At 22.9% G+C, this 18,818-nt stretch overlaps 11 protein-coding genes across 11 annotated transcripts, besides 32 other annotated features; 6 read left to right on the top strand and 5 right to left on the bottom strand.

The window, feature by feature from the left end:
* Positions 1 to 221: 221 nt before the first annotated feature.
* Positions 222 to 563, top strand: EDI_248440 (uncharacterized protein; the record flags this gene model as incomplete). Its single annotated transcript, XM_001737172.1, has 1 exon — positions 222 to 563. One exon carries the CDS (start codon positions 222 to 224, stop codon positions 561 to 563), a length of 342 nt encoding a protein of 113 aa, XP_001737224.1.
* Positions 564 to 611: 48 nt separating this feature from the next.
* EDI_248430 (uncharacterized protein) lies at positions 612 to 1,256 on the top strand (the record flags this gene model as incomplete). Its single annotated transcript, XM_001737171.1, has 1 exon — positions 612 to 1,256. The coding sequence occupies one exon, from the start codon at positions 612 to 614 to the stop codon at positions 1,254 to 1,256; it is 645 nt and encodes a 214-aa protein (XP_001737223.1).
* A 70-nt stretch (positions 1,257 to 1,326) lies between these two features.
* EDI_248420 (vesicle-associated membrane protein, putative) lies at positions 1,327 to 2,065 on the top strand (the record flags this gene model as incomplete). The annotated part of the gene is made up of 2 exons (XM_001737170.1): positions 1,327 to 1,701; positions 1,754 to 2,065. The coding sequence occupies 2 exons, from the start codon at positions 1,327 to 1,329 to the stop codon at positions 2,063 to 2,065; spliced, it is 687 nt and encodes a 228-aa protein (XP_001737222.1).
* Positions 1,712 to 1,740: a sequence feature (AT_rich).
* Positions 2,066 to 2,496: 431 nt separating the features above from the next.
* Positions 2,497 to 2,561: a microsatellite.
* A 26-nt stretch (positions 2,562 to 2,587) lies between these two features.
* On the bottom strand, positions 2,588 to 3,208 carry EDI_248410 (uncharacterized protein; the record flags this gene model as incomplete). Its single annotated transcript, XM_001737169.1, has 1 exon — positions 2,588 to 3,208. The coding sequence occupies one exon, from the start codon at positions 3,206 to 3,208 to the stop codon at positions 2,588 to 2,590; it is 621 nt and encodes a 206-aa protein (XP_001737221.1).
* A 35-nt stretch (positions 3,209 to 3,243) lies between these two features.
* Positions 3,244 to 3,297: a sequence feature (AT_rich).
* A 1-nt stretch (position 3,298) lies between these two features.
* Positions 3,299 to 4,165, top strand: EDI_248400 (uncharacterized protein; the record flags this gene model as incomplete). The annotated part of the gene is made up of 1 exon (XM_001737168.1): positions 3,299 to 4,165. The coding sequence occupies one exon, from the start codon at positions 3,299 to 3,301 to the stop codon at positions 4,163 to 4,165; it is 867 nt and encodes a 288-aa protein (XP_001737220.1).
* Positions 4,158 to 4,190: a sequence feature (AT_rich).
* EDI_248390 (UBX domain-containing protein 8-B, putative) lies at positions 4,180 to 5,139 on the bottom strand (the record flags this gene model as incomplete). Its single annotated transcript, XM_001737167.1, has 1 exon — positions 4,180 to 5,139. One exon carries the CDS (start codon positions 5,137 to 5,139, stop codon positions 4,180 to 4,182), a length of 960 nt encoding a protein of 319 aa, XP_001737219.1.
* Positions 4,474 to 4,639: a microsatellite.
* Positions 4,872 to 4,900: a sequence feature (AT_rich).
* Positions 5,140 to 5,176: 37 nt separating the features above from the next.
* Positions 5,177 to 5,266: a sequence feature (AT_rich).
* Positions 5,267 to 5,272: 6 nt separating this feature from the next.
* Positions 5,273 to 5,351: a microsatellite.
* Position 5,352: 1 nt separating this feature from the next.
* Positions 5,353 to 5,403: a sequence feature (AT_rich).
* EDI_248380 (Rho GTPase-activating protein, putative) lies at positions 5,402 to 7,183 on the top strand (the record flags this gene model as incomplete). The annotated part of the gene is made up of 1 exon (XM_001737166.1): positions 5,402 to 7,183. One exon carries the CDS (start codon positions 5,402 to 5,404, stop codon positions 7,181 to 7,183), a length of 1,782 nt encoding a protein of 593 aa, XP_001737218.1.
* Positions 5,818 to 5,875: a sequence feature (AT_rich).
* Positions 6,669 to 6,697: a sequence feature (AT_rich).
* Positions 6,753 to 6,808: a sequence feature (AT_rich).
* Positions 7,178 to 7,232: a sequence feature (AT_rich).
* Positions 7,225 to 8,754, bottom strand: EDI_248370 (uncharacterized protein; the record flags this gene model as incomplete). Its single annotated transcript, XM_001737165.1, has 1 exon — positions 7,225 to 8,754. One exon carries the CDS (start codon positions 8,752 to 8,754, stop codon positions 7,225 to 7,227), a length of 1,530 nt encoding a protein of 509 aa, XP_001737217.1.
* A 77-nt stretch (positions 8,755 to 8,831) lies between these two features.
* EDI_248360 (uncharacterized protein) lies at positions 8,832 to 9,548 on the bottom strand (the record flags this gene model as incomplete). The annotated part of the gene is made up of 2 exons (XM_001737164.1): positions 8,832 to 8,969; positions 9,030 to 9,548. The coding sequence occupies 2 exons, from the start codon at positions 9,546 to 9,548 to the stop codon at positions 8,832 to 8,834; spliced, it is 657 nt and encodes a 218-aa protein (XP_001737216.1).
* Positions 9,433 to 9,475: a sequence feature (AT_rich).
* Positions 9,547 to 9,611: a sequence feature (AT_rich).
* A 62-nt stretch (positions 9,612 to 9,673) lies between these two features.
* EDI_248350 (signal recognition particle 54 kDa protein) lies at positions 9,674 to 11,137 on the bottom strand (the record flags this gene model as incomplete). Its single annotated transcript, XM_001737163.1, has 1 exon — positions 9,674 to 11,137. The coding sequence occupies one exon, from the start codon at positions 11,135 to 11,137 to the stop codon at positions 9,674 to 9,676; it is 1,464 nt and encodes a 487-aa protein (XP_001737215.1).
* Positions 11,138 to 11,163: 26 nt separating this feature from the next.
* Positions 11,164 to 11,186: a sequence feature (AT_rich).
* Positions 11,187 to 11,245: 59 nt separating this feature from the next.
* Positions 11,246 to 11,381: a sequence feature (AT_rich).
* Positions 11,382 to 11,440: 59 nt separating this feature from the next.
* Positions 11,441 to 11,463: a sequence feature (AT_rich).
* Positions 11,464 to 11,493: 30 nt separating this feature from the next.
* Positions 11,494 to 11,551: a sequence feature (AT_rich).
* Positions 11,552 to 11,809: 258 nt separating this feature from the next.
* Positions 11,810 to 11,930: a sequence feature (AT_rich).
* Positions 11,931 to 12,175: 245 nt separating this feature from the next.
* Positions 12,176 to 12,206: a sequence feature (AT_rich).
* A 95-nt stretch (positions 12,207 to 12,301) lies between these two features.
* Positions 12,302 to 12,385: a microsatellite.
* Positions 12,386 to 12,537: 152 nt separating this feature from the next.
* Positions 12,538 to 12,679: a microsatellite.
* Positions 12,553 to 12,628: a microsatellite.
* A 114-nt stretch (positions 12,680 to 12,793) lies between the features above and the next one.
* Positions 12,794 to 12,894: a sequence feature (AT_rich).
* A 1-nt stretch (position 12,895) lies between these two features.
* Positions 12,896 to 15,251: a repeat region.
* Positions 15,235 to 16,979: a repeat region.
* Positions 16,980 to 16,993: 14 nt separating this feature from the next.
* Positions 16,994 to 17,583: a repeat region.
* A 7-nt stretch (positions 17,584 to 17,590) lies between these two features.
* Positions 17,591 to 17,682: a sequence feature (AT_rich).
* A 5-nt stretch (positions 17,683 to 17,687) lies between these two features.
* Positions 17,688 to 17,826: a microsatellite.
* Positions 17,704 to 17,870: a microsatellite.
* EDI_248340 (uncharacterized protein) lies at positions 17,802 to 18,734 on the top strand (the record flags this gene model as incomplete). The annotated part of the gene is made up of 1 exon (XM_001737162.1): positions 17,802 to 18,734. One exon carries the CDS (start codon positions 17,802 to 17,804, stop codon positions 18,732 to 18,734), a length of 933 nt encoding a protein of 310 aa, XP_001737214.1.
* A 6-nt stretch (positions 18,735 to 18,740) lies between these two features.
* Positions 18,741 to 18,818: a sequence feature (AT_rich).

Genomic DNA, 18,818 nt, shown 5'->3' with positions numbered 1-18,818 from the left:
GTTGATGTCATTTAACATTATTCATTACTAATACTTTTTTCTAGGGAGATGACTCTCATATTACGTGTCAACAATCACCTTTTTATTATACCATTACTGGGTTACTTAAGCAATGTGGTTGGAATGATTTTGACTATTATTTAATTATAGTACTAATGATTTGTGATGCTGTTTCTTCAATTCTTTGTTATTTGGTTAGTAGTTCCTTAAAATATGTGTCAATGATTTTTGGTCAAATAACATTGTTTTCTTTCATGTATCTTTATAAACATGCGTATGATTCACATGCATATTGTCAAAGTTTTATTTTATCCACATTAAAGACAGAAAAAAAACGAATTATATGTAAAGATGATTCGTTTTATATTCTTGTTGGAATGATATTCTTTATTTCTCTTTTGTTAATATTCCATTCATTATGTTATATCATTAAAGATCCAAAAGGAATTACAATGGGAGAATTAAATTTTGGTACTTCCATACAAGAACAAAGTACAGATAAATATGCACGAGATGTTCGTACTGCAGAAAAGCCAAAAACCACCAAAGAAAAATGTGACTAATCTTAACTTTTTTTTCTTTTTTATAGTTTTAACTTTCATTTTTATTTTATGGATATTATTAAGGATTACCTAAATTGTTCTGTTTTAGTAGAAATTAATGGACAAGTAAATCTCATAAGTAGATTTCTTTTGGTTTTTGATATTTCTCAAAGTCATGTTGTTGAATGTAATGGAGTTATATTACCACCCCATCTTTGTATTGGAACTATTTATGATCTTTTTGTTAAAGATGACGGAGTAATTAAATTAAAACTAAAAGATGAAATTGTAGATATACAAAACGTTCAAAAGAGTTACTTCGGAAATCTTTTTCCTTTTTTAAAGATTTGTTGTGGAATGAATGACGATTTAATACAACAATCAATGAATGAAATGAAACCACAATTATGGGAACGTCGTATATTAAAAACACAAGAGGATCATCTTTTTTTTGAAAAATTAATTGAAAAGTCTCAAAAATCGATATTATTTAATGTAGTTTATCTTGAAGGTAATCAAGTTAAGTCAAATCCGTTTTGTCTTTCACAAACATTACTGGTTAGTAAATTTATTCAGAAAGCAATGGCCCAATTAAAAATTAGTTTTTCTACTATCACTAATCAAGGAATTAACCTTCCATCATTTATGGCTGTTGGTTCATTTAAAAATTATTTTTATGGCTCTGATCTTAGTATCACAGTTGTTTTGAAATGATTTTTTTTATTGTTGGTTATGGTTTTTTTTCTTTAAAAATGAACTATTAAATAATTCTTGAAGAACTTAAATGGCAAGCCCACTTAAAAGATATGACCCAGGACCTCAAATTCTCTATTGTTGTGTTGCGTTCAAAACAAATATTTTAGCAGAATATTATGAAGTTTCTTTACCAGGAGCAGATAAAATCATTAAACAAATCTTAGCAAAAGCATCAATTGGAAAGAATATTCTTCATCATGAGTTATTATCATTTTGTCTTTTAACAACAGATATTATTACAGTTATTACTATCACTGGAGAATCATTTCCACAAGAACGTGCATTTGATTTTATTGATGAAGTTGTTATTAATTTCTCAAAATTATTTAATACAGACCAATTAGCTACATTACCAACACGTTCATTAAATAATACTTTTGCTCCTATGATGAAACAAAAAATTGTTTGTTTTCTTTTTTTAATAATTTATTTAATATAATAACTAAATCTACCAGAACCATTTTAATGATCTTACTAACGATCCATTAAATAAAATTCAACAAACATTAGACCAAACAGTTACACGAGTAAACGAAAATGTAGATAAATTATTAAGTAGAGGAAAGGTATTAGATAGTCTTGATGGAGAAAGTGATTTGATTATGAGAGATACAGAAGAATTATATAAACAATCAATAGAATTAAAGAGAAAATTTAAAAATAAGAACATAAGATTATATATTATTGTTGGGATGATAGTTTTTTTGATCATTTTTATTGGTATTTGGTCTTATTGTGGTATACGTTTTCAAAGATGTCATAAATAATTCATTACTTATGTTCATTTTTAATTCTAACAAAATCACTTTTAAAGAAAAAAAAGTAAATTACTTTCCTTAAGTTACATCAAACCTGGAGCATATAATTCAGTTGGATGAGTTACCATATAGAAAATAGTATAAATTTGACCAGGAAGGAAGAAGAGAAGAGTCAAAATTAAAGAAATCCAAAATCTCTTTTCACATTTTTCCATTAAATACATAGAAACTGGGGGAAGAATGAAAGCAAAAATTACTGTTAAGACACAATTACAGGTAATTTTAACCATGAGAGAAGTATCAATTAACTAAAATAATCAGATGAAAGGGGTATTTATTTAAACCTTCAGTAAGAGAACAAGTTTTTGTTGATGACGAAATTTCTAGAATATAGTTTTTTATTAATTTCTTTAACTATTATTTTTTCTTTGGAAACTTTCAAAATAAAAAAAAAGAAGAAAACAAATGAAACAAATGAATAAAAATAATAATACCTAAAAATAAATCAAATAAACTCATAAAGAATTTGAATTAAACTGGTGTGTATCCTCCAGTTGTATCTTTTGTCTTTTGTTGAAGAATAACAATCATAACAGCACTAACAAAAAGAACTACAATAAAGAAACATCCAACTGCAAAATTTTGAAGTGAGGCATTACGAAGTGGTTGTGTTTTGATTTTACATGTCATATTTGGATTTAAACTACCAACATCAGAAGCACATAATGGTTTTTGTCTATAAACATCCCATCCACAACACCCAAACTTTTCTTCCCAAAGGGCAAGTGAACTACTCATTGATGCATTTGTTGCATTTCTCATATGGAAATATGTATATCCAAAATATCCAACTGTTGCTAATGCTGAAATAACAGCCAGCGCAAGTCCAATATAAGAAACTATTCCCATTGTTGGTTTTGGTATTAATGAGTATACACACAATATTATTCCTAATAATCCCATTAATGCTGCAACAGTACATGTTTCAACAATAAAAGTATTTCTTGAATAATAGTTTAATGATGATTTAGCAAGTGTATTATTTTGTTCCATTTTTCGTATTGGACCTACAAACACTACACCAATCCACAAACCAGCAGCAATAAGAGTAAAAATACCCCATCCAAGTACAATGAATTGAATTACCTTCATATTTCTTTTTATTTAGTTTTCAGTTTATTAAGTTCTTTTTAATCTTTTTTTCTTTAAAAAAAAAATTAAAAAAACTTAAAAAAAAATAAGATGCAAGTTGCTGAATATTCATCATTGATAGATTCTACAATCAAACGAAAAGTTATTGAGGGGACAATTCCTATAATTGTTAGAATTCCGTTTAAGAGTGAAGAGAAATTTACATTATATAATGTATCTCGGAATGAATATTTACCAGTTTTATTAAAGAATTCATTAACAGAATTTCTTCAAGAAGTAGAACAACCAATTAGTTCAGTTACTTATACAGTAAATGAACAAAATGTTAAATGGTATTTTCCTATTGGAATAATATTTGATGCACTTCATAATGGTAGTTTACCAATGGAAATAACGATTGGGATTAATCAAAACCAATCAACATTTCAACCATATGAAAATGAAGAAACAATCAAAAATTATCATATACAACAATTAAAAGAAAGTGTATATTTACGTTATGGTTCTATTCAAACTATTAGACAATTAGCAGTAGAATCAATTACACCATTATGGGAATGTCATACTCAAAATAAATTAGAAGAATATGAACAATTACTTAATCCAATACTTATTACAGGTGAAAATTGGCAAAATATTCCAATTCATTGGTATTTTGGTTCACAAAGAAGATATACTGATTGTATTCCTGTTATTATTAATGATCATTTAACAACACTTATTGAAGGTATTCAAATATTTTTAAAAGAAAGAGATATAAATGATAATGATCCTCCTTCATTACAATTATTAAAAACAAATTCATTTGAACAATGTACAGACCTTTGTGTTATTATACAAGGAATAACTATTCCTCTTGATACACCATTATTATGGCTTGCTTTAAATTTGAGTAATTCTGATTTATTCCTTCATGTTATCATTAGAAAAACTGATGAACTTTTAATCGTAATTTAAAATTTCTTTTATATTTAATTTAATTCAACAACAAGCATTGCTGATGGATATAATTTTTCTTCTTCAAAAGTTATTTCTTTACGTTCAAATCTTTTTTTTGGTATTAGTCTAACAAGAGAATAGTTTCTAGTAGCACTTTGATTAGCATCAACAAAATCATATAATTTTTGTATTTTATCTGTTTTATTAAATCTTCTTTGAATCTTCTTTCCATTAGGAAATCTTACACTAATAATACAAGTATCTTTTCCATTAGGTTCTTGTTCTTGTTCAAATATTTGTTTCTTTCTTTTCATATCATTAAGAATTTCTTCTTTTTCTATTTGTTTTTTCATTTCTTCATTCTTTTGTCGTTCTTCTTCTTGTATTTTCTTTTCTTCTATTCTAAGTAATTCTTCTTGTATTTTCTGTTCTCTTTCTTCTTGTCTCTTTGCTTCTTCTAAAGCTTTTTTATATTCTTGTTCTTGTTCTTCTCTAATTCGTTGTCTCTCTTCTTTAATTCTTCGTTCTTCAATAATTTCATTAAATAAGTTAGTATGTTGAATAGCAATTTTTATTAATGTATCACTTGTAAATTCATTATGTTTTAATACTGTTAATAATTGACCTGAAACACCATTAAAAGGAAAGACAATAGAAATTGATGGAAATGATGCAATGTCATGTATTTCTTCAAGTTTATGTCCAATTTCAGTATTAACATTGGAAATAAATATTAAATAATATTGATTAATAGTTTGAATAAGTTGATTATTTCTTAAAAGTGAAGAAAGAGATTGAAGAGATAACGGTGATTGAGGTGAGTGATGGAAAATTAACATCAATTTACATTGACTTTTACATTGTTGGAAGGTTTGTTGGAAATTATTATGATAGTCATTAAAAAGAGTATTAAATTCATCTTGATATGAATCTAATTCATGTTTTAATTGTTTAAATCGATTTAATTGTAAGAAATTAATTAAATACTCCATCAAATAAAGTAATTTGAAATGAATTAACTAAAACTAGTTTTATAAAAATTAGTTATTAAAAACATTAATAAATATAACATTTTTTAAACTATAATAATTAAAATATTATAGATTTATTCTATAAATTGTTTCTAAACAAGATACAAAAAAAAAAGAATCACCAAAAAAAAATTAATAATAACAAAAAAAAATACTAATAATAAAATAAAGAAGTTTTTTTTAAAAAAAAAAAGAATTATTAATTGTTAATTGAATTATTTTTATGAGAACAACAGAAATAACAAGTTTTAAAGATGAATTTAATGAATTAATTCAATTAGAAGAAGGGATGAAAGAAAATGGGAAAAGATTTGAAAAATATTATTGTATTTTTACACCAGAAGTTATTAAGAAAACAAAAATAAGTAAAGAAGAATTAAATGAAATGTTTCCATCGAATTTAGAAACAATTAAATCAATTCATATTTCATTAAGTGAATCATTAAATTCAATAAAAAAAATGTATGAAGAATATTTTCAAGGAAATGAAGAAAGAAAAGAAGTAATACCAGAAATTATTATTAAAGTAGTAATGTTATATGATGAAAATTTAGATAATATTTTAGTTAATTATACATCAGTATATCATAAATTATGTATTGCACTTTATGCATCAGAACATTTTTTCCCTAAATTACCTAAAAAAATAAAAATTAATAAAGAATATACATTAGCAATGATTTATATTAAATATATAGAATATGTCTCAAATTTATTTAAAACATTTGTTGGTATTGTTCAACATCTTTCAGGAAATGATCCTAATTGGAATAAATCATATGATATTGTTTATGGTTTACAAATTATTGATTCTTCACTTAAAGCAATTTATTCAACATATCCAAATATTATTAAAATTATGAATTTAAGAAAACATTTTAAATGTATTGATTATTTTCCTACTGATCGTATGTTATTACATGAAGATCAAGTTCTTCTTAAATCACTTAAAATTGAAGTTATTTCTGATGAAGAACTAAATCAACAATGGGTTCAACAAAGTTTTGATGAATTAAATATTCCTATTTATTGTTTTTTATTTGAAGATACTATTTTATTAATTTCTTCTGAACAAAAACAACATCAACCATTACAATATTGGTTAAATGATTGTCAAATAGAAGAATTACCTGAAACTGAATGTCAAATTTTTGATCAAAGTGATGTAAAGAAAGAAACTACTATTTTATCATTTAATGATTTAACTCAAAAAAAAGAATGGATTGATATTGTTATTTCAACACAAACACAATGTAAATGTAAACGATTATTTGGTAAAAGTCTTGAAACATATATGAAAGAAAATGAACCTGATGAATCATTATTAATTCCACAAGCAATTGATCAATGTTTCTTTGTATTAGATGAAGAAGGAGTAAAAGATCCTTTTGTATTTAAAAGAAAAGGTGATGGAAAGATAATAAATAAGATTATTCCATTGATTAATTTAGGAAAAGACTTTGAAATACCTAATGCTTTAATCGCTGCTGATATTATTAAAATTTATTTAAGAAATTTACCTGAACCATTACTTCCCTATGATTCAATTCCTGAACTTATTGAAGAAACACCAGAAAAAAATATTGTATTAATTATTCAATATATTGATAAATTACCTTTATATAATAAAGCTCTCTTAAATCGTTTAATGAAACTTTGTTATAGAATTTCATTAAATCATGATGACACTCAAATGGATTCTTTAACACTAGCAAAAATATTAGCACCAAATTTATGTTGGTCAAAAGATGAAGGAATTACTGGAAATATTTATACACTGGTTGAAACATTAATTGCAGAATATACTTCTATTTTTGAAATGATTGATAAAACTTTAGAAGAACGTCAAACAGCTATTTTTGTTGCTAATAATAATGACGAAAAAGAATATTTTGAAGTAAAAGAAAAATTAAGGCAAGAATTAGTAAATGAAGAAAATGGTGAACCAGGATTAATAAATGAAAAGAATGAAAATAGTAATGATTCCGAAAATGAAACCAATTAAAATGTTTTTATAAAAATAATAATTAGTCTTATTGTTTTAATTTATTTATCTTCGAGATGGTTGTTATGATCAATTACATAAAAATAATTGTTCAGTGCAATAGTATGTTCATCAGATGAATATTCTATTTTGTGTAAATTTTCTGTAACACCAGATTCTTCTAATAAATCAATGAAATTTTTAGCAAGTTCAGAATCATCGTGAAGTAATTCGGTGATAATATTTGTAACTGAATCAATAAAAGTAGAAATAAATTCTTTAGAATTTTGAATTAAACATTCAGCCATAATTGTTAATGCTTTAAATGTTAAATTATTTGAAATAATAAGAGAAATTTGATGAATAGGAGAAGTAGATAAAACATTCAAATAGAACCATCCAAATTCTATTTTAATATCAATAATTGAATCAGTATTTTCAGAGAAATCAAAATTTGATAATTTTTGAATCATTCGTTGTACTAAATTAACTTGTAATAAAACTGGAGTAACTGATTGATTCATTGCTATCATATTACTACATACATAACACAAATCAACAAATAATGATGGTGATGATAAATAAACTGTTTGACTTAAATTTCTAAAGAAATCTGATTGTTGCATTAAACGAGTCATATATTTTTGATTAAAATCACTAATACTAACACAAATAGCAATACAATAATTTCTTGTCCATTGACTTTTTGAATTTAATCCTGATGAAATTGTTTTATATAGTGTGGGAATTGATTTTACCAATTTTTTAAAAGTTATTTCTAATTGAGATAACATTGAAAGAATAAAATATGTTGTATTAATAGTTTCAATTCGTGGATATAATATAGATAATAATGGAAATATATCTTCATAAATACTATTTGTTGGTGAAATAGATTGTTTAAAATCTACTGTAGTAATTTGATTTGTTTTTTGTGTTAATTCAACTTCCATATTATCTGATTTAATAGAACATTCAGTATTTGATTCATCACAATATTTGGCAATTGCACCAATTAAAAATCCAATTTTTTGACAATAACCAATATCTTGATAATATAACTTTAATCCTGTTTGAAGTGAATCTAAAAGTCCCATTTGTTTAAAGACAGGATAAACACAATCACTATCTAAAATGATGTTAGATAAATACCAGGCAGTTTGTGTTCTTATGTCTGAATTTTGACTTAGTAATAAATTGCGTATAATAAAAGTATGATCAACTTTTAATAAATAATCAAAAGAACCATCAACAGATGCAATATTTGTAAGAAGTTTAAGTATTTTAAAAACAACTTCTTCACTTCCTTGTAAATGAACAAATATTAAATCAATACAATTATAGACATAGTAAACATCACTGAATTTTGAATAAAATAAATGTGTTGTTATCAAATCTATTGCTTCACTAACATTTTCCTGTTTAAGCATTGGGAGTGTTTGTTGTAAGGGAATATCTGGTAATGAATTTGTTCCTTGAATTCTTTTTACTTCTAATCTTCTTTCTCTCCTACTCTTCCTAAGTTCTGCAATTCCTTTTTCTCTACGTTTTAATTCTGAATCAATTTCAATTGTATCTCTCAAATTGCTCATATCTCTTTTCATTTTTAGTTTTTTTTTAACAGGGTTTTTTGTTATTTTTAATGAAAAATAAAAATGAAGAAAAGAATTTATAGTTTGGTGGAAGTTGTTGATAAGATATTTTGTAAATATGAATAACATTCATCTAAGAAGTACCTAAAAAATTCTGCAACAACCATTGCAGGGACTACATCATCAAATTGAGAATCACCTAATTCTATTTGTCCCTAAAACAAGTAAGAGAATAGATGTTATAATAGAAGAAAAATGAAATAATAAAAACAAACAGAATCTTCAGCAACTTTTTGGAAGAGTCTCATGAATTCATCAACAGTAGATCCACTAAAATCTTCAACACGTAATACTTGATATATTTCTTTAATATTAGCAGAAGTAAAAAATACTTCTTTTGAACCACTAAACATTTTAATACCACGACTTTCTTTAAATAATCTTAACATCCATTCAGTAACTTGATATTGACCTTGAGATTCTTGTAAAGTTTTCCAGAATTCAGTTGAAGCATAAGCTTGAAATTTTCGAAGATAATCATATTCATTCTTAATTTTAAATTGGACAAACATTCCAGTAAATTCTAATAAATCATCTCTGTTAAAATAACCTTCTTTCTTTTTATCAATGAAATATAAAGATGCTAAATGATTAAATTCAAAATTATAATCTCTTCTCATATATTTTTGATAATTTAATAAGTTTTTTAAAACTAATTTATCTTTTTGAGGATCAAGTCTATTCATTTTATAAATATTATCAATGAATTCTATTCGTGTTTGTGAAGCTCCCATTTAATAATTATTTAATTTATTCTTTTTTAGTTATTTCTTAATTTAATAAAAAAAATAAATAAACATCTAACAAATAAGTTGTGTTAATTGAATTCTCAACAAAAACTAATACTTTATATTTTTACTTATTTCTTTCCTTTCTTTCCTATTCCCCCTAATCCTGCTGCATTCATTTGTTTCATTAATTGTTGTAATTGAGCTTGATTAACACCTTTAGGAAGCATTCTTTGCATTTGTTGTATCATAGCTGCTTCATTAGGTTGTGCATTAGAATTTCCTAATTGAGCTCTCATAGCTTTAGGTAATCTATCAATACATTGTTGGAATAATTTAATTTGTTCAAATAATTCATTAACTTCTCTTATATCTCTACCACTTCCTCGAGCAAGTCTTCTAATTCTACTTTCATCATTTAACATTGTTTTAGCTGATCCATCTAATTCTCTATCTGTCATAGAATCTAAAATAACCATAAATACTTTAAATTTTTTTTCAATATTTCCTCCTTGAAACATTGGATGATTTAATCCAATCATTTGCATAATATTACCTAATTGTCCCATTTTTTGTAAATTTGTTAATTGTTCTTTCCAATCTCTTACTGTTAATGTACCTTCTTGAAGATGTTTTACCATAGTTTTATATTCTGCATTCTCTGCAAAATCTTTAGCTAATTTTGCAATTCCTTTTAAATCTCCCATTCCAAGTAATTTTCTTACAAAACTTTCTGCATCAAATTCTTCTATTTCATTTACTTTTTCTCCTGTTCCAATAAATATAATTGGACTTTTTGTTGCTGCTACAGCACTTAATGCTCCTCCTCCATTTGAATGTCCATCTAATTTTGTTATAATAACACTTCCTACTTCAACTGCATCTTTAAATGCTTTTGCTTGTCCAAATGCTGCTTGTCCAATAGCTCCATCCATTACAAAAATAATTGAATCTGGTTTAATTGCATCACGAACACTTTGCATTTCTTTAAATAATTCTTTGTCTTGTTTATGTCTACCTGATGTATCAACAAGAATTATATCATTCTTTTCCTTTCTAAATGTACGAACTCCTTCACTAGCAACTTTTACTGGATCACTTTCTTCTTTTATTCCAAAAAATGGTACTCCTGCTCGTTTAGCATTCATTTGTAATTGTTCATACGCTCCTGCTCTAAATGTATCTGCTCCAACAACAGCTGGTTTATATCCTCGATTTTTATAATACAATGCAAGTTTTGTAATAGTAGTAGTTTTACCTGCTCCTTGTAAACCAACCATCATTAATACACATGTTTTTCCTTTCTTTGGTTTAAATGGTTCAGTTTTTGGATCTACTAAATTAATAAGTTCTTCAAAAACAGAATCTTTTATTAACTTTCTTTTATCAATTCCATCAGGAATATCCTCTGAATTAATTTTCTTTTTTATGTTATTTACCATTTGTCTAATAAATATTGGATTCACATCTTCTCCTAATAATGATGTTTCAATTTCTTTTAATAATGTATTAATGACTTCTTCATCTACAACAGTTGATGATGTCATTTTACGTAATGCTGTCACAAGGCTTGACCCAAGTTGTGAAAGAACCATTTCGTTATCCCAATACTAATTTTCAGTTATTTATTTTTTATTATTTTTTCTAGTAGTTTTATTTGTTATACAATGTGGAAGTTGTGTATAGTGTGGAGTAGAATATAGTAAATATAAATAATAAATGTATTATAATTAAATAAATTTAAATTTTGAAATTAGAATTAAAATTTTGTTTTTTGTTTTCATTTATTATAGTATTTTAATTATATTTTATTGTTGTATTAATTTTTTCAATAAAAAACTAAATAGTGATAGTTTTTTCATTAAATTCGTTCTTATTTAATATGTTTATTTGATACCATATATTAAAATATAATTATAAAGGAACAGACTTTTGTGGTTAATTCATTTTGTAATAATTGTTATAAATCTTTTTATTTAGAAATATAACATTAAAATAGATTATAATTTGTGAAAGAATGAATTAAATATTTTCTCAAAATATTCTAAAATTATGACAAATAAAAGTTATGCTAACATAAACACAGTTCAGAGTTTTTTGTTTATGATATTAATACCAACCGTTTAGTAGGTTTTATTTTATTAAGATATGGACTTGTTTGTTAACAGTTTGATTAAGTTCACCTGAATAAGTATGCTTCATAAATATTAGCAATCATTTAGAAAGAGGGTAACTAAGTAATAATAAATCAGACAGTCGTCATCATCAAATAAATTTAGTTTTAATATTACGATATATAATCTAAAAATGAGTATTAAATAATATTCTAATTATTTAATATATTTAATATCAGTGTTTTATTATATTTATAAAATATAAGAATAAATTCATGGTTAATGACTATTCATTTGATATAAGAAAATTGTTATCAGAACGTTAATAATAAGTATTAGTCTTTTAATTTACCTTTTTTTTAAGAAGAATTGAATTAAGTTAATTCATAAATTAAATTACAAAGAAAATTGAATATAAACTATCATAAAAAAGATGTTTGTATAAGGATAGTCAATATAGATGTAAACAATAAATAAAACTAAAATTATAACCTATTAAAAAGCTATGAATAATGGTTGTTATTTAAATTTAAAAAATAGATTATTTTTTGAAGGATGAAATTACTTATATTAAACATAATTTTATTGTGTTTTTAACAGAAATGAATTTATATTCATACCTTTCTTCTTTTACATTATTCAAATTTATTATATTATTATATAATTATCGTTATGATTTCATTTTATATTACTATTCTTTCATTATTAATTGTTATTCATTATTATTGTGGTGAAAATAAAAGAAAGGTCAAGAAATAGAAGCTACTAATTATATGGCAGTAGGTCAACAATCAATCGCCACTAATTAATTCATGGATAAAACAATGATTAAGTAAATAATGAGAAAATAATTAGTGGAAGAAAAAGGAAGAGTGTAATAAAGAAAGAAAACTAATTGATAAAAATAATAAAAGAATAATAAAATTTGATAGTAAAAACAATAGTAAAATAATAGTAAAAGAATAATAACAAGGGTTAGAAAAAGGTATTTAAACAGAAAAAAAGAAAGAAAAAACATACAAACTGTTTTACGTAATAATAAAACCAATTCATTTTATAAATGGTTGGGAAACAACTATTACAAGAAGATAGATATAGTTTATGGTAGTATTCTAGAAATAGTACTTTTAAAGTATCTAATAAAATAAGAAATAAAGATATTTAATTAAATATTTGGTATTTAATTTTTGTTATAAAAAATTTGATAAAGAATTTTAAGAACAAATTAAATAATAAAAGTAATTAAGTATTAATAGAATTTGTATTTATTATTTGTTATTCAATGGAGATTAATCACATCACTTTTTCTTCATGTAATTCAACAACATATGATTGGTTTTTGTAGAATTAATGTTCCATGACATCAGTCATAATCTTAATTACAATGTTTTTAACTTCTTTTATGATGTTAGTTTCAATTTTTAATTGTTTAATTAATTTAATACTTTCTACATTTACTAATTAATTTATTGAAATTATTACTATATTTATTTTGACATATTTTAATTTCTTTATTTTAATTATCATATTCTTCATTTCTTTATACCTATTTCTTTTCTTCAAATAGCCTCCGTTAATATTATGATATACAACAATATTCATATCAAATAATAGATCAGTTTTATTCTTTTTATTTATTACATATATATCTAATATTTTATGTTATTATCATTCATTTTTAATATTATTTATTTGTTCAATATCATAATAATGTCATTGTATTGGAACACTGTTTCATATGTTGATTTCTTGTATTGATTATTTCATTTATATTTTCTTATTATTTAATATGATAATACCAATATTATCATGTCTCTCAACTTATGATTTTTTTATAAAAATACAAGATAATAGAATATATTCTATTATTGATATCTTGTATTTATAAAGTGGATATATTTTAATCATTTTTTAATATTTTATCTTTTCTATACATATTGAATATTACTCTATTTTGTATTTTAGTTAATTGAAGAAAAGAATTCTTTTTAATATTGATTGACTTCAATGAATTGATTGTAGTAGTTTTATCTATAAATTTTGATTCAATCAATATTCTAAAATATCTATTTATTTGATTTCAATTTATTGAAGTATTTGATTATCATTATTTTATTTTTATTATTATTTATTTTTATTTTCAATCATTTATTTTATTATTTATTCTATTTCTATTTCTTTGATTTTATGTTTTATTATTTTTTATTTATATTCATTATTCAATTCTTTGAATATCATCTATCTATTATGTTATTTATTATTTCATTTTTATACAATAATACATCATTGTTCTAATTATTTCATTAACATATTCATCATTCATGTTTATTATTCATTATTTCATTTATATTGATATATAGATTGTCTTTGGAGTTACAACATTAATATATTTATTATTTATTATTTATTATTTATTTTATTATCTCTATTTCAATTCTATCTAAGTTACATTCTATTTTATTACTGATGATGAATATGTGAAGGTATTAATTAATTTATTGTTAATTATTGTAATATATCTTATATTACTACATTTATCACAATTTATATCATTAATTTTCATTGTTATCTTTTATTTGATGATTTTACAATTGAATATATTATTAATTTCATCTGATTCTCATATTTAAATATTTATACATTTCATCTATTTCATTTATTGTAATATTTTCATTTTAAGATAGTATTTGTTAATATTCTTTATTTCTTGTTTTATTTTCTTTCATTTCTTTATTCTATTTATTATTTCTTTATTTTATTTGTTGATTATTCTCATTTATTCATTATTTGTTTCATTATTCTAATTTATTCATTATATAATATATTGTTTATATTATTTAACTTATATTCAATGAATTGATAAATTATATTTATTTTAATGATGATAGAGATGATAATGAATCATAATGTAAAATTAATCATTTTAATATATCATTTATATTTATTATATTTATATCATATAATTATATTCATTATATTCATCATATTTTATATATTATCTATGTTGATTCATTCTATATTAAATTATTTTAATATTTATATTACTTATTCATCATTCATTGATTATATGATTTATTAATATCATAATGTGAATCTATATATTTTGTATATTTATCTTATTTCTGTTGATTTAATATATAATTATTAATTATTTATTATCAAGAGATTATAATTTACATCATAATTGATTTTTATTAATTTTAAATGATTCATTATGAATATTAATTCTATTATGAATATTATATTTTAATAAAGATATTAATATTTTCATAATTATATTTATACAATTGATATAATGATAATTAATAACATCATTCATATCACTTCATTTGTTGATTAATATTGTTCTTCAATTTGCCATATTTAATTTGATGAATTCATTGAAATTAACTATTCATTAAATATATTAAGAATATATTCTCTTGATGATAATATTCTCTTTAATTAATATAAATATATAATGTCAATTCATGGTGATTTCTAGTTACTTATTTTCATCATGCCTAAATTTAAATCATCCAATGTGATGATGATATTATTATAATTTCTATATCTTTCATTCTAAATTATGATTAAATTATTTTCATTTATTTAACTTGAATGATGATAGAGTTAAGATATTCATCATCAATATCAGTAGAGTTATTTTTTATGATAATATTTTTTATTATTGAATTACACTCTACTTTCTATGACTGAGTTCATTTTCATTTTGATATATATTTTAGTTGTTTCTTTTATTCTATGTGATATTTTAATATTATTAATGTATTCTTTATCATTATTTACATTATTATTTATTATTTTTATTATGCTTTCTATTTGTTCATTTCTTAATTTTTTATTTAATTTCTTATTTAACAAATTAATTGCAAAACAATACAACACATCAATTAAAATTCTATTTGTTTGATTTGTTGTGTTTTCTTTTCTTCTTGACTGATTATCATTTCTTGTTTTTTGATACTCAGTGTTTCGCTCTCTTCTTCTTCTATTTCCAGAATTGTCTTTTTCATAGGGGTAGTTTTGTTCATTTGTATTGTCCCAGATGATGATGTTCTCAGTATTGGTTGTGTATTTATCACTAGAGTCATTGTTTTCTTCTTCTCCAGTTCCTTCTGGGATAAAAAATTTTCGATATTTTCTTGTTGTTTTGATATTATTTGTTTTTGTTCTTCGTTTTCTCTTTGTGTATGGTCTAATTCTTTTCTTGTTATTTCTGCAATCTCATAGTTTTGAATCGCTCTTTTTTGATATACAGAGATTTGATTTTCTTTATCTCTTATGTTCTTTTCTAGCAGCTCAGCACTCTTCTCCAGCTCACCACCTTTAAGGACTTCGTCCTTCTCCTTCTTCAGCTTCTCACAGCAAGCTCGGAACATGATGATGGGGTCATCCTTACCTCCTAATTCTGTGATCCTTCTACCATTTGCTTCATTTATTTTTCCTTGTAATGAAATATTTTCCTCTTTTAATTTAGAGTTTTCTTTTCTTATTTCATTAAATGTATTTTGAATATTGTTCATTTGTGTTTGAATCTTTTTTATTTCTTCTTCAAACTCTTTCCTAACTGTATCTCGTGCTTTTTGAATCATTTCATCTGAAATGACTCGTTCTTCTTCCATCTTTTTTGTTTCAAATTATTTAATATTTTCTTCTAATTCTTTAATTTTATTTTGAAGTGTGTTAATTTCTTATTTGTTATATTCTTCTTCCTTTTTCTCTTCTTTATCTTGTGTTTTCTCTTTATTTTCTTTTTCATTTATTATTCTTGTAGTTTTACATCTATCGTTCATTTATTTGATTGGATTTTTGTTTTTGATTTCTTCTTCGATTGTTTTAATATCTTCACTTGTCCAATCTTTTGTTTTATCTTTGAATTCTTCTTTGATTTTCTCTAGTGTTTTCTTCTTTCTTATTGAATATACTTCTTGGAGAATATTATACCATTTCTTTTCTTTATCTTCATACTTTTTAAGTATTTCTGAATATTCTCATTTCTCCCATTTTCTTGTTATTCTTTTAATTTTCTTTTGAATTTCTTTTGTTGTCAACCATTTAGGTTTCTTGTTTGTATAATGTTTATTACCATTATATTTACTTTGTTTTTTATTTGTTTTTATTTGTGTTCTTCTTTTTCTATTTACTTTTTTCCTGTTATTTCTTTTATCATTATTATTATGCATTTTATTGCTATTTCATTCATTCTTTTCTTTGAACTTGAATACCTGTGTCTTGTTTGATTTTCTTTACAAGACTCTATGGTATTATTCAATAGCCATGGCAACAAAATATGATGTATATTCTGCATTGATAAAAAGATATGAAAATAAAAAAATAAAAAGGAGATAATTAAATGTTAATAATTTTATTTTATATTGTTCATTGTTTAGTGGAGATTAATTAATCCATTTCTTTTAAAAGTGTTTGTTCATTATTTATTAGTCATTCTTTGATTTTATTTGTTGATTTATGATAATTTCATTTTCTCGTTTATTTGATGTGGAATAGAGTATTTTAAACATCAATTATTTAAATATTCATTATTTAATTTATTTTTGATTTTAATGAGTATTAAAATTATTCTTTATTTTCTTATTTTAAGGAGAATATATAATTACTAGTGTATTACTATGAGTTAATATTCTTTTTAGAATCAACCACCAAACCCTTTTTCTTTGATAATCTTATATTATCAATTATACTTGTATCATAACAAGTAATAATAACATCTTTATAAATACCCGTTCGTTTATTATCAATGATATCACATCATTGTAAATAATAAACACTGTTATTCTTGCAATATTGATTATGATGTTTTTCTAACTAAATACAACATTATAATCAGTCCATAACTGGTGTATTTGAATGATGGAAATATTTTAGGGAATGTGTGGTATCTCTGACGTGATATCTTCGAATCTGATAATGAATAAAATATAAAATAAAATGAAATATTTAATAATTATAATTTATTAAAAATAAAAATAATTATCATTTTATTTTATTTCTTATTATTTATTGTTTTTATAATAAACATCAATTAATAAAAATAGAATGATGATAAAATAATAAAAAAGAAGAAATTAAAATATAAAAATAAAAGAACTAATAAAAACAACTAATAAATAATAAATCAATAATGAAATTAGGATATAATGAAATAATGATAACATCAATGTATTTTAATGATATTAATGATTTTATTAATTTAGAATTTGGAATTAAAAGATTTCAACCAAATATGGAACGATTTCATTTTAATCCAATTCCATTAAATGAATATTCAAGAAAATTATTTACTAATATTGAAACATTTCATATTTATAATAAATGTGATGAAATATATAATGATGGAAGAATATTTAAATATGTAATATGGTATACAGTAAGTTATTCAACATATTTACAAGAAAAAGAACAAGGAAATATCTGTAAAAATATAGAATATACAGAATATGATAGAAATAAATATGGCAATATAATACCACCAGAAGTTAAATCACTTGGATATGATTGTTTTTATAAATGTTCATCATTAACAACAATTAATATACCATCAAGTGTTAGTGAATTAGGAGATTATGGTTTTTATGAATGTTCATCATTAAAATCAATTAATATACCATCATCAATTATATCATTTGGATATGGATGTTTTGATGGATGTACATCATTAAAATCAATTAATATAGATAATTTACAATATATTAGTGAAGAAAGAATATTTATGAATGAACCAGTGTTAATTAGTACTGAAATACCAGAAAATCTACAAATAATCAATGGAAAGAATATTTTCAAGAAAGATATTAATGAATTTATTATTCCATCTTCAATCACTAAAATAGGATATGGTTGTTTTTCTTACTGTTATTCGTTAAAATCAATTAATATACCATCATCAATTAATGAAATAGGATATTGTTGTTTTGGATATTGTTCATCATTAAAATCAATTAATATACCATCATCAATTACTAAATTTGGAGATGGATGTTTTTATGAATGTGGATGTGAAGATGAATTAAAGAAAAATGAAACAATACCAAGAGATTGTTTTGATGAATGGTGATGAATGAAATAAAAATATAATAAATGAAATACAATATAAATTGAAGTAGAAATAAATTATAATTGATTATCATTTATATTATTA

The sequence above is a fragment of the Entamoeba dispar genome, genomic scaffold, assembly GCF_000209125.1.
Source record: "Entamoeba dispar SAW760 scf_1105229460431 genomic scaffold, whole genome shotgun sequence".
In the NCBI taxonomy this organism is placed as follows: Eukaryota; Evosea; order Mastigamoebida; family Endamoebidae; genus Entamoeba; species Entamoeba dispar.
Note: the sequence above shows the minus strand (reverse complement) of the source record. Positions and strands in the feature narration are given on the sequence as shown.